This window comes from Rhinolophus sinicus, chromosome 14 (genome assembly GCF_057876585.1).
Source record: "Rhinolophus sinicus isolate RSI-liver-muscle chromosome 14, RSI-T2T, whole genome shotgun sequence".
NCBI lineage: Eukaryota > Metazoa > Chordata > Mammalia > Chiroptera > Rhinolophidae > Rhinolophus > Rhinolophus sinicus.
This window is the reverse complement of record NC_142514.1, coordinates 84,778,119-84,795,134: the sequence shown is the minus strand read 5'-3', so window position 1 is coordinate 84,795,134 and position 17,016 is coordinate 84,778,119. Positions and strand designations below refer to the sequence as shown.

At 39.5% G+C, this 17,016-nt stretch overlaps 1 protein-coding gene across 1 annotated transcript in view; it reads left to right on the top strand.

Moving 5' to 3' along the window:
• Positions 1-16,813, top strand: part of SYCP2L (synaptonemal complex protein 2 like) — a 74,823-nt gene extending 58,010 nt beyond the window's left edge. Inside the window, exons 24-30 of the mRNA XM_074337065.2 lie at positions 1,604-1,705; positions 2,760-2,866; positions 3,768-3,859; positions 5,786-5,885; positions 5,987-6,045; positions 9,540-9,602; positions 16,423-16,813. Of these exons, the coding sequence (XP_074193166.2) occupies positions 1,604-1,705; positions 2,760-2,866; positions 3,768-3,859; positions 5,786-5,885; positions 5,987-6,045; positions 9,540-9,564 (485 nt within the window). The 3' untranslated portion in view covers positions 9,565-9,602; positions 16,423-16,813. The remainder of the gene's footprint in view (positions 1-1,603; positions 1,706-2,759; positions 2,867-3,767; positions 3,860-5,785; positions 5,886-5,986; positions 6,046-9,539; positions 9,603-16,422) is intronic.
• The last annotated feature ends 203 nt before the right edge of the window (positions 16,814-17,016 follow it).

Sequence of the window (17,016 nt, the reverse complement as noted above, 5' to 3'; positions counted from 1 at the left end):
TTGATAGTCCTCTGTCTCACCTCTCCCTACTAGTATAAGATAATTAGAATAAATTCTTATCTATTTTATAAGATCCTCTTTTAGGATATGTCATATATCTTATTTCATAGAAGCTTGGCTATTCTGCAACATTCACACATTTATCGAATGTCTACTATGTGTGAGGCACTTTTCTATGTGTTAGATATTCTAGAGAACAAAACAGACAAAATCCCTGCCCTTGTTGGAGCTTCCCTTCTATGGGGGGAGAAAAGTGAAGTGTGTAGTATGTCATTTTGTGATAAAGGGGATCTAAAGGGTAGGGGTCTCAAAGGGGGTGGTTGTACTGAAATTGTAGGTTGGATGGCCAGAGGAAGCCTCAGTGCCGATATGTGGGGGGATGGACTCAGATCAGAGGAGGAACGAGTGCAAAGGCCTTTAGGTGCGAGGGTAGCTGAGGGTCTGAGGAAGCACAGAGACTGGGGTAGAGGAGCAGAGTGGAGGAGGAGAAACTTGCCTCTTTCTTTCTCCACTGTCTTCCCACCATATTGCACAACTCCTTGCACATAGTGGCATTTAAATATTTATTAAGCAAATTAATGAAATTAGATTCCAGAACTTTCAAAGAGAAAATCAATGGCAATTAACTGGATATGCGAGGAGAGGGAAAAGCCAGATGACTCCACAGCTGCACATGTGTTTAGGGGCTCAGTGTATGGTGGGGAACAAAGTGGTTTGAGGGGGAAAATAGAAAGAATGGGCTTGAGATGGAGATGTTGAGTAGGCAGTTGGAAATACAAATTTGCTGCTTAAGCGAGCTCAGGCAAGAGAGATGTGGGAGATGACAGTTGAAGATATGGTATTGATGAGCTCCTCCAGGGGCATGGTGGACAGGGTCACGGCATGGGAATGCAGAAAGAGGTATGGATTCATTGTACAGGCAGGACCTCAGGCCGTGTTGATGGAAGAGAAGGGGATGGTAAAGAAAAGCAGGAGTCAGACCAAATAATAGAACTCTTTTGACAATGGTGGTGCCATTTGGATAAGATTGGGAGGATGAAGTGAGGACGTGTGGGGTGAAAGTGATTGGAACATATTTAGTAAATACCGAATTGAGAAGAGACTCTGTATTTAAATCTCATAAGCTGATGCTCTCTGAGTCACTTGAGCTAGTGAGGAGCCAAAAGGATCTCATTTGTACGGTAACCCTGAAGCTCCAGTGTTACTAGTAGGTGGCACATGCTGCGGGGTGATCTGTGAGCTTCCAAAGGCCCACATGGGGGAAATCTTGCTACTTTGCCATTTAGCCTGGAGCCTTGGAAGTGTTCCTGATGCCAACCATTACTGCTTTCTGTTAGATTCAGTCTGTAAGTTGCTAAGCAGAGTGTTCCTAAATGTTACAGAGCTCATCAAAAGGAGGCCTGTTCCCCTGCATCTTCTTTCGGGCATCAGTAGACTCAGTGCTTTGATACTTGTCCCATGTGCCAAATGATAATTAGTAACAGGCAGGGAACAACTTTCACTTGGTGCTTATCAATAAAGGTTAGATGTTAACTGGTGAAAAGATAAACTTGGGACAAAAGAAATGTGTGTGTTGTTATTAATCGCCTGTGCTTGCCTTCAGACATATCAGATGGTAGTTTTGCTAAGTGGAAACAGCCCAAATTGGAAGAAGATGATTCTCCAGGATCCCTTTCCTCAGTGACAGAAGAAACGGACTTGGCAGGTAACATTATGCATCCAGCCAGCCCATGAAGCAAGAGTGTGACAAAATTGTAAGCACCGAATGTAGAAACGTGTGAATTAAAAAGAGTTACAGTTTGAAGATCATAGCAATTGCAGGACCTAAAAATGAAGCATTTTGTCCTTTCAGAGACAAGCAAATTGTTGCACAAATTACAGGTGAAAGTAAGCATATCTCCTTTTAGCTGTTAGATTTCAGCCTCTTAACTCTTCTTTGTGGCAATTTTCGGGCCCTAAGGGTTCCTAAACTTACAGGTTTCTGCTTTAGTTGATGGTTATTAACTAAATTTTAGTGTTGGAAATAGACTATACCAATGAAGGAGAATGATCTGAAACGTCTGCATGTGAGGGGTTGGCCATCTGGATGAGTGATGCCACTCTACGTTGAAACAAAAGGGTCCAGAAAGGCAAATTTGGAAGCCCAGAGATACTAGAGTGTGGTGGTTAAGAGCAAGGCAGCCTGGGTTCCAATCCTGAAGCAGTTAGTGTGTGCTTACATAAGTTATTTGATCTCTCTGTTAAGTGTGGACAATAACATGGCCCCCTTCACATGGTCTTTATGAGGATTAAATGCGTGGACACATGCATATCCCTTAGAACAGAGACCCTTCAATGGCCCTCATAAAACTTCTGGAATCCAGAAGCTGTCATTCCTGCACTGCCCCCATAGAAACGCCCTACCCGTCACATATTCCTTAAAACCTCTTCCAACACTTCAGCCTGCTTCTCAGACTTAGTAGTATCAGTTGCTCTGATATAAAGTGCTGGGAAAGTCTGGATGAAGTGGGCGCTTACCAGAGTGAGTTTTGATGCAAAGCAGCATGAAGTGCCTGCAGCATGGACTCTTGGCTTGAGTTGGCCTTGGTGGACTCCGCCAGAGTCAGCCCTGCTGCAGTCACAGCCAGGCAGCCCTAGGGCTTCGTGGATTGGATCTGTGCTTTCGCCTGACTGCCCACGCTCTGGGCAGCGGATGGACTGAGCACATCTGCCTCAAGCACTTTGTTAGTTTTCCTTAATTCTCTGTTTTTGTTGTTCAGAAGGCCTTTCTACTCTACCCTTGGCAGTTGTGCCAGAGAACATGAATAGATCTGCTGTTATCACAACCTTTGAAAACTTCACTAGAGAACTGAAAAGAAAATACGAGGTAATGGTCCACAAACAATGAAAAGCTAGTTCGTTATGAGCTTAAAGTAACAGGTTCATATTATTCGTTAATACTGTTGTTACTTTTTGTGTGTAAAAGTGTTCCTGAGTCTTTTTGGGGAGGGAGATTTGTCTTAGCTGTGCTCACTGATTTTAGAGCCTTTTGAGTTGTGGTTTGTATTTATAAGACACCTGTTCTATGTCCATTTGCTACAATGGGACCAGGTGGACCTATGTGGAGATCAGGCTCATGGTTTGGTTTCACTGATAGCCTTCTCAGACGCCTGAACTACCAAGAAACGATGATTTGGTCATATTGATAGACAAGGAGGAGAGGGGAGAAGGAAGCACGTGGGTAAGAGAGGTGTAGGGGACACAGTTAGGCTGTGGGTGGCTGGTCACCTGAGTGTGGCAAATCTTTGTGGTGGCACATATAGGCTGTCCCCAGACCTTATCTGCCAGATGAACTCAAGAACCATTTCATTCCCTTCATTTTTTGTCCTATTATTTGTATATCCCTAGAGTTATTTAATAGCAAATTTGAGAGAAATACCTTACCCTAACATACATTCATTTAACTAACTTGGAAAATCTCCAAAGTCTGATTTTCTGCAATACCAATGTAAGCTAGTTTATAATGGAAATTTGTACATGTTATTCAATATGTGTATCAATAGTATGAATGAAAGTTTTTCTGTTTAGCTTCTTGTTCTTTATTGGTACTGACTCTGAGGTGATCCATGGGAGATGCAAAGCATGGCACCTTACCACAATTCTTGAGCAGTAATGTTTGCTGTGAATATTATGTGCTGTCAACAGTTTTTCATACAAAGCCTGCACTCAATTTATGTAGTTATGGTTAACCCAAATGTGATTATTTTGTTATTGTTGTTATGGTTTAGCTTAGGTACAGAAGAAGTGTACTTTACTCAAAATATGCAAAGCAAGCCCCGGGTTGCCTAGTAAAACTTTTAAACCAGATACATCAGTGCAGGTAAGTATTAGCTTTCAAAACAAGTTCATAAAAGGGGAGTCATTCACAAACATTTGTCTCATGACCACTGTGCTGGGGTCGTGAGGAGTTGAAGCTTGGGCAGCTGTGAGGTTTGACAGATTGCTTAAGCCATCCAGGTGTCTGGTTCTTCATTCATAAGATGAGGGGTTGGACTAAAGGTCCTTCTTAAGCCCTTTTATAGTCTACCATTGTATGATCCTAAAATATTGTTCTTAAAAAATTCATAATCCAATTGTGAAGACAGGGCAAGCATGGCTATATATGTGACAAATGCTGGTTAAATTATATGTGGTTAAATTATGCTGGTTAAATTATATCCATACAGTAGGATATTATTCAGCCTTAAAAAGAATAAAATTCTGAGGCTACAACATAGATGAGAGCATTATGCTAAGTGAAATATACAAAAGGACAAGTATTGTATGATCCCATTTACATGAGGTGCCTAGAATAGGCAGATACATAGAGACAGAAGGTAGAATAGAGGTTAGCAGTGGTTGGGGGAGTGGGAAATGGCAAGTTATGGTTTAATGAATATGGAGTTTCTATTTGGGATGATGGGGAAGTTCTGGAAATGGATGGTGGTGATGGTTGCACAATATTGTGATTGTTCTTAATGCTACTGAATTGTACACTTAAAATAGTTAAAGGGGTAAATTTTATGTATATTTTGCCACAATAAAAAAACACTACACACTCATGCACACATGTGCAAACACACATACCCTATGACTATGTACTGTGTCTCCCTGAAAATAAGACCTAGCCGGACAATTTTACTGTAATATAGGATTGGGTCTTAGCTAACATAATATAAGACTGGGTCTTATATTAATTTTTGCTCCAAAAGACGCATTACAGCTGATTGTCCGGCTAGGTCTTGTTTTCGGGGAAACATGGTAGCAGGAAGTACAAAGGTGCCAAGACTTTAGAGAGATGTGAAGAACAAGAAATGTGAGTGGAGAGATGGGTTTCTATAGTGATTAGAGTTAATCCAGAGTGTTGACAGTGAAGTGCTTCTGGAGTGAGGTTTTGGAAACAAAGATTTGAATGATACAGGGAGCATGAGAACAGGGATTGTCCCTATTGGAGAGAATGGCATGTAAATGAAGGAGGGAAGAAAGTGGTTGCAGGTTGGTTTGCTTGACTGAAATAGTAAGTTTCTTAGAGCAGAATACATAATGTGAATAGAAATTTATAATTTTTTCACACATTTATATATGCAATACCATTTGATTCTCAAAACAAGCCTGTGAAAGTCTTTGGACTTGTGGAACTTCCATGATCTCTTAGGGGGCAGGAATTCATCCATTTTTTCATTCAGCAAACGCACACTGAGCAGGAGTTCAGTGAGAACTGGCTTTAAGAGCGTCTTGGCTTCATGGAACGTTCAGCGTAATTGAGAAGACAGACAAAAAGCAAGCGAACAAATAAGCAGTTTGTATGGTGGTTAGACACAGAATAGTGACTGTTAGAAATTTCAGAACTAAAACAGAAATGGGGAAAAAAGTTTGTTAGGCCCTGTCAGCTTTCAGAGCCAGCTCAAGGCAAGAGAAAGTAGAAGGTAGGAAGCAGCGGGGAGCCATAGTTGGTGGCAGAGTGACTTCTAGCCCAGGTCTGGCCTTAGTCCCCTTCTCTGTGGAGTCATCTCTCCTTTGCTCTTCAAAGCGTGATCTGGAATACCAGCTTCCTCTGGGCTTCTGTCGAAAGGCTAAATCGAAGTGTGTGTAGTTTCAGGGGGTGAGGATGGGCAGGCAGTCAGGGGAGGGGAGAGAAGAGAGATATTATTCTTAAAACAAGAAATGTCTAGAGAAGAACATGAAGTATCCTTGCGAGATGAGGATTAATTGTCTTTTGTCACCTCCAAGCAATCTCAATGAAACTTTTTGCTTTTACATTGATCAGACTGAATAAACTAGAGCTGTTTAACAGTTTTGTTCTTCAAGAGCTGAGCAATCTTGAGAAGGATATTCTGGCTCTGAAACACCTTGAGAAGGATGCTCTGGTAAGTTCTTTTTGTTTAGCACTTTCTCTGTGATTTAAGAGAATCTGGTCCAGGGTAGGACGACCGCTTACTACTTAAATACAACTTTTATTCAATTTTAGGAATTCTGGGGGAGACAGTCTGATGATCTGAAATCATTCTGTGATATGCAAGTGCTGAGGTATTTTTTTTTTATTATTAAATTTATTGGGGTGACAATTGTTAGTAAAATTACATAGATTTCAGGTGTACAATTCTGTATTACATCATCTATAAATCCCATTGTGTGTTCATCACCCAGAGTCAGTTCTCCTTCCATCACCATATATTCGATCCCCCTTACCCTCATCTCCCACCCCCCACCACCCGCCCCCCTTACCCTCTGGCAACCACTAAACTATTGTCTGTGTCTATGAGTTTCTGTTTCTCATTTGTTTGTCTTGTTCTTTTGTTGTTTTTGGTTTATATACCACATATCAGTGAAATCACATGGTTCTCTGCTTTTTCTGTCTGACTTGTTTCGCTCAGCATTACTCTCTCAAGATCCATCCATGTTGTCACAAATGTTCCTATATCATCTTTTCTTACTGCCAAATAGTATTCCATTGAGTATATATACCACAACTTCTTTATCCATTCATCTATTGAAGGACATTTTGGTTGTTTCCATGTCTTGGCCACCGTAAACAAAGCTGCAATGAACATTGGAGCACACGTGTCTTTATCTCTAAATGTTTTCAGATTTTTTGGGTAGATACCCAGGAGAGGGATTGCTGGGTCATACGGCAATTCTATTCGTAATTTTTTGAGGAACCTCCACACTGCCTTCCATAACGGCTGCACCAGTCTGCATTCCCACCAACAGTGTATGAGGGTTCCTTTTTCTCCACAGCCTCTCCAACATTTGTTATTATTTGTCTTGTTGATGATAGCCATTCTGACTGGGGTGAGGTGATATCTCATTGTGGTTTTGATTTGCATTTCTCTGATGATTAGTGATGTTGAGCATTTTTTCATATGTCTGTTTGCCATTTGTGTGTCCTCTTTGGAGAAATGTCTCTTCAAGTCCTCTGCCCATTTTTCAAATTGGGTTGTTTGTTTTTTTGTTGTTGAGTTGCATGAGTTCCTTGTATATTCTGGATACTAGCCCCTTATCGGAGGCACTGTTTGCAAAAATCTTCTCCCATTCAGTTGGTGGCCTCTTTATTTTGTCAATGGTTTCTTTTGCTGTGCAGAAGCTTTTAAGTTTCATATAGTCCCATTCGTTTATTTTAGCTTTTACTTCCATTGCCTTTGGAGTCAAGTTCATAAAATGCTCTTTGAACCCAAGGTCCATAAGTTTAGTACCTATGTTTTCTTCTATGCAGTTTATTGTGTCAGAGGTATTTTTTTTTTAAAGTATTCTTTCTAGAAGTACCTTAGTTGAAGTATAAGTAATGCTTCAGCTAGAGTATGAGTGGTTGCTATTCATAAAACTTCATGGCTAAATATTTGCTTTCCAAACCAGCCACTTCTCTAGCACTCCCTAAGCGCAGAGTGTAGCTTAGGATATCAAACTAGAAGTGTGAATTTTGAAAAGCATAAACAGGATCATCCAAATGTCAGTGTTTTGATTCAAATTGTTTTATCTTTCAGCAATAGTTTAAATTAAAATGAGTAGATTTTGAGCCAAATATATAGACTTCTGAGTAAACAGTTGATTTTGAGTTATATGCTGTATTGTGTTCTTGATAGGCTATATTGTATATATATCCTATATGTATATATTTTAAATACACATCTATATATCAAACATCAAATGGGTTTATCTTACCTCACATTCCTTTCGCTGTGATTACTCTGAAGATTCTGAGACTGCGCTTCAATCTGCGTGGAATGCCGTGCGATTCTCTGGCGTGTGGGGAGTGGGGTAATGGAGAGGGGAGCCCTTCACTCCTCTGCTTCTGCCCTGGGAGAAATTGTGGTTTTCTTTCTTCCTGAACAATCAAAAGGAATCCCTGTATCAATTTGCATTGACTGAAGCTTTATTTACCAGTTGAGAATCAGCTTCTGTCACAGAAATTCAAGTCCAGTGGTTTCAGAAAGGATATTATTCTGATCCACCATATATTTCAAACAACACTTTCGAAATTTGAGTTATCCATCCTCTGTTACTCCGTTTAACACAATAATAATGACAGTATGAACTATAGATTTTCAAAATTCTTTCATACACACATCTCCCTCCCTGTACCTTATAAATGATTAGAGGGAAGAGGCTTTTAAAACCTCTTCACTGAATGCCTCAGGTGGTGAATGGTTCTCACACTTCTTGGAATTTTAAAATTGATTAAGGACTCCCAAAGAGCTTTTGCTTTATGGGTTACCTCTGTGAAAATTTTCCATACTAAAAATTGAGACCGAAATTTGAAACATATATTTATTTTAAAATAACCAATAAAACTGTACATATTGATATAAGTAAACATTTTTATGAAAAATAACGAGACTTCTCAAAACAAGAAACACGTGAGAAGAGTAGCGTTGTTTTATGTTTTTGCAAATCTCTTTAATGTCTGGCTTCATAGAAGACCGCTGCATTCTTATCTCTGCTTCTGAATTCAATCTGTTGTGATATCTCATGTCATGTAGCCTCTGTAAAACTCAACTGTATATTTGTGAGAGTAGGAGTTTAAAAAGTGAGAGAGTAAGACTTTAACAACATCTTAGTGTTGTTACCACTTAACAAAGTAAATTTTGATCTCACGGAACCTTAGGAAACTTAGTTTCCTTAGGGGTCCCCGAGGAAAGGAGGTCTCTTTGGGGTTCCAAAGGTTCACACTTTGAGAACTGCCAATGTAAAGCAACACTATAAAATACATTAGAGAAAATTATACCTCCTAGTTTTCTGAAACTTGGAGAAATCAATTATTTTGATTGAACCCCAGATTTTAGACAACTGTTGCTTCAGTTCATACAGATTACATCGTAGAGTATTAATTACCATTTGCATTCATCTCCCTTGATAACAGGCCCCTGTGTGAATTTGGAATACCTCAAAGAACAAAAATGGCTTCCAAATGTACATCTCTGAGGGTTTTGCCTTTTCTTTCCTCTTTTCCAAACACCTGAGGACACCACCGTGTGGCTTGCAGATGAGAGATGATGGTGATACCCTTAGCTCATGCTGAGTGCTGACTGGGGACCAGGCTCTGGACTAACCACTTGAAGCTCCTATAAAACTTAGAGAGGTTAATTAGCTTGGTTGAGGTCCAGGATCTGGATCTGGTCGGTATCCAGCGTCCGTCCTTTTGTCATGTTTGCCCGTCAGTGTTGGTTTTGCCTGTCACTGTTGGCTTTACATATTTTTCTAGGGAGATGAGAAGGACATTCCTTCAGACTAGATTACTTCAGACTAGATTCCTCAGACTAGTGTTACAAAAAGATTGGGAGTCGTTGATTTCAATGGTGATCATGAAATACCTCTGTATGTGTTGTGACGATGCATAAAGTAGAATCAAGTAAAATATTAATCTCTTACATTAATATCCTGGATTGGCCATTGACCATCCTCAGCTAACATCCGATAACGTAACAGTCTATGAAATAACTATGGTATATGTATGTACATATATGTATATTTTTATTTTTCAATTGCCTAATGTGAATATAATGAGATGGACCAATTTCTTCCAGGCTTAATGCAAGTCAGCCTTCATGAGGAAAACCAAAGTCTGGTTTTATGATTGCATTCCTGGGGTAGGTATGAAGGTTTGCTTTGTTCAGTCAATATGAATTGGAGTGGGGAGAAGCAAGCACCAAAAGATATTCTAACACTGTCCATATTACAGCTCTTCCACGGAGCATCCTTCTCTGTCACAAATCTCCCATCCTAGCAATTATCCTTTTGGATCTAGATCATTCATTCAGTAAGCATTTCTAAGTGAGTGCTTGCTCTGCATCAAGTGCTGTGCTGAACATGGAAATACAATGGCTAACACACAGACATGCTCCCACCCCCATTAAAAATAAGTTCCCTGTAGGAAGACAGAAAAAAGACAAGTAAACAGAATAATTGCAAGTTTACTAAGTACTTTGAGGGATACTGATGAAATGCTTTGGCAGAGAGCAGTGGTGTGAAGTATCAGTTTCAGATAGGATGGTCATCAAAGGTCTCTAAAGAAGTGACATTTAAGGTGGAGTTTCAAGAATGAGAAGGAACTAGACTTGTGAACAGTTTAAAGAAACCTGATTGTGTGGGAGAGAACTTGACATCCTTGAGGAACTGAAACTTCTTGGATCATAGTGGTGTAAGGGGGACAGTTACTTGAAATGAAGTTGGGAGCATGGCTGACTCTCAGTTGCTCTTGGTGAGGAGTTTGGATTTTATACTAAGAGTGAAGGAAATGTGGATGGCTTTAGAGCAAAGGCAGTGTGGGTGAGGGTAATAGAATCTGATTTATATTTTAAGAAAGTCATTCTAGCTACTGTGTTGAGAATTGACTGGAGAAGTATAGAAGAGGAAAGCTCAGCTGGGGGCTCTGGAGATCATCAGAAGTGGGGGAACTCCAGATCCATTTTGGAGCTAGAATCAATAAATTACCAACAGATGGAAGGAAGCCATAGATAAAGGAAGGATAAATAAGGATGATTTGTAGGTTTCTGTCTTTCAGCAATTGAGTGGATGGTTTGCCAATTAGAGAAAGAGGGAAAACGTGGGGAGGGAGCAATGCATGGGTTAACAAATGTTCATTTGTTAACCTTTTAACTTTCAGATGTCTACATCAATCCAAGTTTTGATGAAAACCTAGAATAATGGACAGTTTTCCAGGAAAATACAATTTAACAAAAGAAACTCTTGAATAGATGAATAATTTAGGCAAATATTCATAGAAGAAATAAAATGGATAAAGAACTCCCCTACAAACGTGTATGATCCAGATTTTAGCACGGAGGAGCTCTACTGGTCCTTTAAAAAAGAATAACTTTAGTGCTACTGACTAAATAGTACTAAAGAATAATTTCAGTACTATTCCAGCACATAGAAGAATAAAAAATTCCCAACTTTTTTTTAATGAATCTACATTACAATACAAAAATCCAACAAAAATTGCACAGAGAACCATAGAACAATTTCAATTAAAATAACTAAGCCAAAATTCTAAGTCAAACATTGGCAAACATAACTTAGTGGCTTAATAAAGGAATAATACGTCATGATCAAGTGAGGTTTATTCCAGGAATATGAAGTTGGTTTGATATTAGGGAATCTATTGATACATTAATTACTAGGGAGAAAAGTCATTATAATTTTCTCCATATATTTCAAAAGGCATTTGAAAAAATTCTACATCTCTGTTTGAACCAAGTAAAATAGTAGATATTCTATAGTGAAAAACTAGATAGTCTTTGTTATGATAAATCTCAGTCCAAAAGCCATTATCATGCTTCATGGAGAAGCTAAATGCATCATTACTAAAATCAGGACCAATGGATGGGAAGACTCCATCATAACAAAAAGGTGTCAGTTTTAACTGACACTAATCCCACTCATGAGGGTTGCACTCTTCTGAGAGCACTATGTGATTATACCCCAAAGGTTCTGCTTCCTAATACCATCACATGGGAGGCCACGGATTCAGCATATGAATCTTTTTGGGGGGTGGGAGCACAAGCATTTTGTCTATAATGGGTCAGTCTCAGTGGGATCAGAAGCTATGACAGCACAGGAAGAAGAGCAGGTGTCTGGAAGGGCCAGGAAAATATGGTCAGAAAGTGGAATATTGAGACTCAAGATTTTGGAATTGGGAAGTCGGTGATGATGACAAAATCTGAGAGTGTGGCCGTGGTGACATAGAAAAAAAATGCTGTAGGAGGTGAGGCTTCGGAGAACTGAGAAGCCAGAGCCTGAAGATGGGTCCTTTGTGATGGATGGCGTTGCAATTACTAGTACCAAGGCTGACAGGAACTGAGTGAACATAGGGACCAGAACGGTGAACACCTAAGTCAGAGGGATGGTTTAATATCAGCAGGGAAGTTTCCACAGGAGAGGCAGTAATGGTCGGTGTGAGGCAGTAGGCAGCAAGGAGAATATCTACCTGCCTCTCCTCCTGGCTGGTAAGTAATAGGATAACAGAAAAAAAAGCTTTTAATTGAGAGAAAGTATCAGGGGAGGTGAAAGCCTCAGAAGTCAGCAACATTTTAGTTAAAAGAAGGAGGCAAGGAGGTGTTTTTTTCCAAGAGAAGGCTAAGGGTATTAGGGACTTGGCTGCTGACAGATTGAGTTGTAGGGCTTGGACAGGAAGACCTCGAGAGGGTGGGGAAAGGTGGTAGATTGAGGCAGACGAGATGTACCAGCAGCATCAGTAAGAATGTCAAAGATAATGGCTGTCTTTTGGTAGTTATTAAGGCAAAAACGGATTTGAAACTGAATGGGATTGACTTTGAGAGATTTTTAAAGGAGGACGTTTATAGAATTATCACTTGAGCCTCATACTCCTGGGATGGTCCAGCAGCTCATGGGGCTGCCACTCTGAGTTTTCCAGCAGTGTTGTGAGACCGACAGAGTAAATGAATATGGAATGTGTAGAACAACCACCAACTATTCTCTTCTTGCACACAGTCACTTTAAGGACAGCGACCCTTCCGCCCAGTTGGATTCTCTGAATTATTGTTTTGTTCATTCCCACAGCATTTAATAATGGGGCTTTTTATACAGATATCAACTCGAGATTTTCTTCAATTTAGAGGTCTGAACTAGATTGCCTAAGTAGGCCATATCCCAATACATTTTTATAAGAACGCAATTCCACTTACCTTAAAGAGTGTAGTAATTATTTAAAAAACCCAAGTATTTCATTTTATTTGAGAGTAAATGAAGTGGGTGATTTAAAAAAACTCCTTCAGTGTCCAAAATTGTGCTTTGTGATTTTTGACCCAGCAGTTCCACTTCTGGGAAATTATTTTAAAGATGGAAACTACACTGTGCATGGACACGTACAATGACATGTGTTACAAACAATTCTAATCAGGAGAGACTGGGAGGTGCCTAAAGGCCCAACTAGAGTTTGGTTAATAGGTTTATCCATTCATATGCTATCCCATGCAGCCATTAAAAAGAAAGATTTCGATTATATTAATTGACTTGGGAAGACATTTAACAGTGAGTAAAAATTAAATGCTTGTTTTTAAGCAGCAGAATCCCATTTGTTTTAAAAGGTGAGAATGAATATATTCATTATCTCAATAAATTGTTGAGTTGATTAGATGCTGGGGGTAGAACAATACCCAAGAGGTCCATGACCTCACAGTGTGCATTTTAGGATACACAGATGGTAAACAAGTAAACAGATAAGGATTCATGATAGGGGTTAGTGCTAAGGACGAAAGAAGTGTGAGGGACTCAGTGTGGAAGGAGGAGAGTCAAGTCAAACCTCTCTAAGGAAGTGACATTTGAGCTAAAACTTGAAGGATGAGATGGAGCCAGCAGTGAGGACAGTGGGGGGAAGAGCATTTCAGAGTGAATGGCCAAAACAGATGTCTGAGGCCATAAGCAGCTTAGAATGTTCCAGGAATTCAGTGAGGGCTAAACAAAAGGAGTGAGGGCAGAGCCCTAAAAGCTGAGGATGGGGGTGGGGTATGTGTGGTGGGGGTGTCACCTAGGCCTACGGGCCATGGTTAGGAAACTGGATTTTGTTCCAATTGCAGTGAAAGGGGTACTAGTACAGTACTGTTCTCAAGGGCCTTTGTGTGTGTGTAGGGTGGGGAGTGGGTGATGTGGGCAAGGGGAGACGGAGCTGGAAGGGTTGCTGATGGATTAGATGTGGTGGGGAGGGAAAAGGCAGGATTAAGGACAACTTCCAGGTTTGGAGCTTGAGTAACTTGGCAGAAATTGGTGTCGTTTAAGGAGAATAGTGAAGATTGGAAAAGGTCCAGTTTTATTGAGAGGGTGAGGGGGAGGATATAGGTAGGGTGTATGTGTTGGTGGTGGTTTGATTTGTGACGTACATTTGTTTTGTGATTTTAGCATCTGAATGGAGTTGTCATGTGGTTAACTGGCTATTTGAGACTGAAAGTCATGGCAGAGGGCTAAGCATAAGACTGGCTGAGTTGACTTAGGGACTACCGTGTTTCCCCGAAAATAAGACCTAGCTGGACCATCAGCTCTAATGCATCTTTTGGAGTAAAAATTAATATAAGACCCATTTTAATATAAGACCGGGTGTTATATAAGACCTGGTCTTATATAATATAATATAAGACCAGGTATAATATAATATAATATAATATAATATAATATAATATAATATAATATAATATAATATAATATAATACTGGGTCTTATATTAATTTTTGCTCCAAAAGACGCATTAGAGCTGATGATCTGGCTAGGTCTTATTTTTGGGGAAACACAGTAAGTATAGAAAGAAGTCCCAGGACAAAATCCAAGGTGTTGAAGTTAGGTGAGAGAGGGAAAACCCACAGAAGAGGATGAGAAAGAGTTGACCAATGAGGAAAGGAGGGGGTGGTGGTACAGAAGATGACTTTGTGTGTACATGTACATGTATATAGGAAGAGGTCAAGATTCTAGAAGGTACTCATCAAAATGTCAGCTGTGGTTATTTCTGTATGGTTACATTTTAGGTGAATTTACTTTCTAGGCTGTTCTGTAATTTTAGAATTTAGTCCAAGATATGAATTACTTTTGTGTAATAGACTCAAACAGCGTAACGTTTATAAAGAGTTAAATTCCCCCCACTCCCTAACCCTCCCTATTATCTATGATTCAAGGATAACGATCTCTTTACAGTTTAGTATACCATGTTTCCCTGAAAATAAGACCTAGCTGGACAATCAACTCTAGTGCATCTTTCGGAGCAAAAATTACTATAAGACCTGGTACGATATAAGACCCGGTCTTATATTATAGTAAAATAAGACCGGGTCTTATAGTAATTTTTGCTCCAAAAGACACATTAGAGCTGATTGTCCGGCTAGGGCTTATTTTCGGGGAAACATGGTATATTCTTCCAGACATTTTTGTCTATACTTACAAAAGAATGTATGCAAATGTCTATATAAGTATACATGTGTAAATTTTTAAGTAACATGAATGATGTACTAAATATTATTTATATTGTTCTTGCTTTGTTCTCTCAGCAACAAAAGATTCCTTTCCAAGTCAAAAATATGGATCTACTTATTTTGTAAATAACTGCAGAATATTCTAGTTTATAACTTATACATTTGATTCTCTACTGGTGAACATCCAGGTGATTTTAAATTATTTTTCCAAAGAAATCTGTGGTGAATACTCTTGTAAATTGTCTTCAAAGACTTTCATTATTGGAAAAAAAAGTAATATTTTCTTTTGGGGAAAAAAATAACAAATCTGCAAATCAAAATAGTCCTGAAAGAGGATATGGAAAAAAGACTAATCTAGGCTAAGAGTATTAGACAAATTCCCAGACCTAACAGAGAATTAGATCAAATGTGAATTAACTGTATATGTTACAGTGAATCACGTATAACAGAAATCCAATTCCACCCCACCCCCCACCCCCCAAGCAGCCGCCAAGGGGGAAATTATCCAGGGTTGGTTTCAGTAACTTTAAGTAGTCATTAAAGACCCAAGTTTTTTAGCTCCCTGCTCTGCCTCCTTCCTGTGGCTTGGGGCTTTATAGTCACAGATTTCTGCCCAAACCCTAAGCATCTCTTCTGCACTCCAGGAAGGCCGAAGGGGTGGGCTAAAGATCCGAATCTGCCCCTTCCTTCAACCCCCCTTTTTTTCTAAATGAGGGAAACAGTTTTCATGGAAGCCCTAACCAAGAGATATTTCTCCATCTTATTGGCATGAACTGGGTCACAAGGCCTTTTCTAGTTGAAAGGGAATTTGGGGAGGTGAGAATTTAACAGCATGTTACTGCCTTCCCAAAAAGTGGGGTTCTGTAGATAAAGAAGAAAGGGAGAATAGATGTTGGGTAGGTTACTGGTAATATCTGTCCTACCTGAATCAAATTACATGTGCTGAACACAGAAAAAATTGGAGCAATAGCTTAAATTGCACAGGTTGCCGTTCTTCTCCATGAGAATACACCCTAATGTTTGCATTGGGCTGGGAGAATCTGGCCCCTCACTGATATCAGCTCCTACCTACCTCTTGTTTTATGAGCGTCGAATTGGGCTGAATGCCAGGCTGGTTATTGACAACATGCATTTTTCATACAGCGTGCCCCCAAAAGTCAGCCCAGCCACTTCATCCAGTATTCTACTCAAGAAATAGCTAGTTTTCCTCCACCTCTGGAGGAAAAAAAAATAACCTACTGTGTTATATAGACTGTTGAGAGCTGGCACTTTTAACAGATTTCTGAGGGAGATTCTGACTCTAGCTGATTTTTACCCAGTACACTGACTTTAGCTCCCAGCGGCCACGCAAGATCCAAGTTCAATGAATGCCTGAGTTAGGGACGTAGCTGATGAAAAGCAGTGACATCCATATTGACTCACTGACTTCTGAGGGACCAAGAGGAGGATAGTTCAGGCTGGACTAATCGCGGTTCTCTTTTTCCCTTTCCACCAGCCTGAACTGCCTGAAGAAGAAAAAGATGACCCAGGCCACACAAATGGTGCTTTAGTGCTCTGTGGTTTTCATTTCACTCCACTTCAAACAGAATCCCTGAGAATTCCTGAGGTGGAACAGAAACTGAACCAAACAGAACAGAATAGAATATGTTGGTAGTTTGCAGTTGTGTTATTGTTCATTTGTTCACAAAAGTTAAGCTTTTGTATTAAAATATGGTTGGAATAAAAGGAAGTTCAGGATGTTTAGCAACTTGGAGTGTTGTTGCTTTTTTAAAAAATGATTTTAAAAGTAAAACTGATTTTTATTTGAGAAGTGTCAAGTTTTTTGGGGGAAATATTTTAGCAGCATCTGTACTCATACTATTTACCCTGTTTCCCCGAAAATAAGACCTAACTGGACAGTCAGCTCTAATGCATCTTTTGGAGCAAAACTTAATATAAGACCTGGTCTTGTTTTACTATAAGACCGGGTATAATATAATATAATATAATATAATATAATATAATATAATATAATATATAATATAATATAATGTAATACTGGATCTTATATTAATTTTTGCTCCAAAAGATGTATTAGAGCTGATTGTCC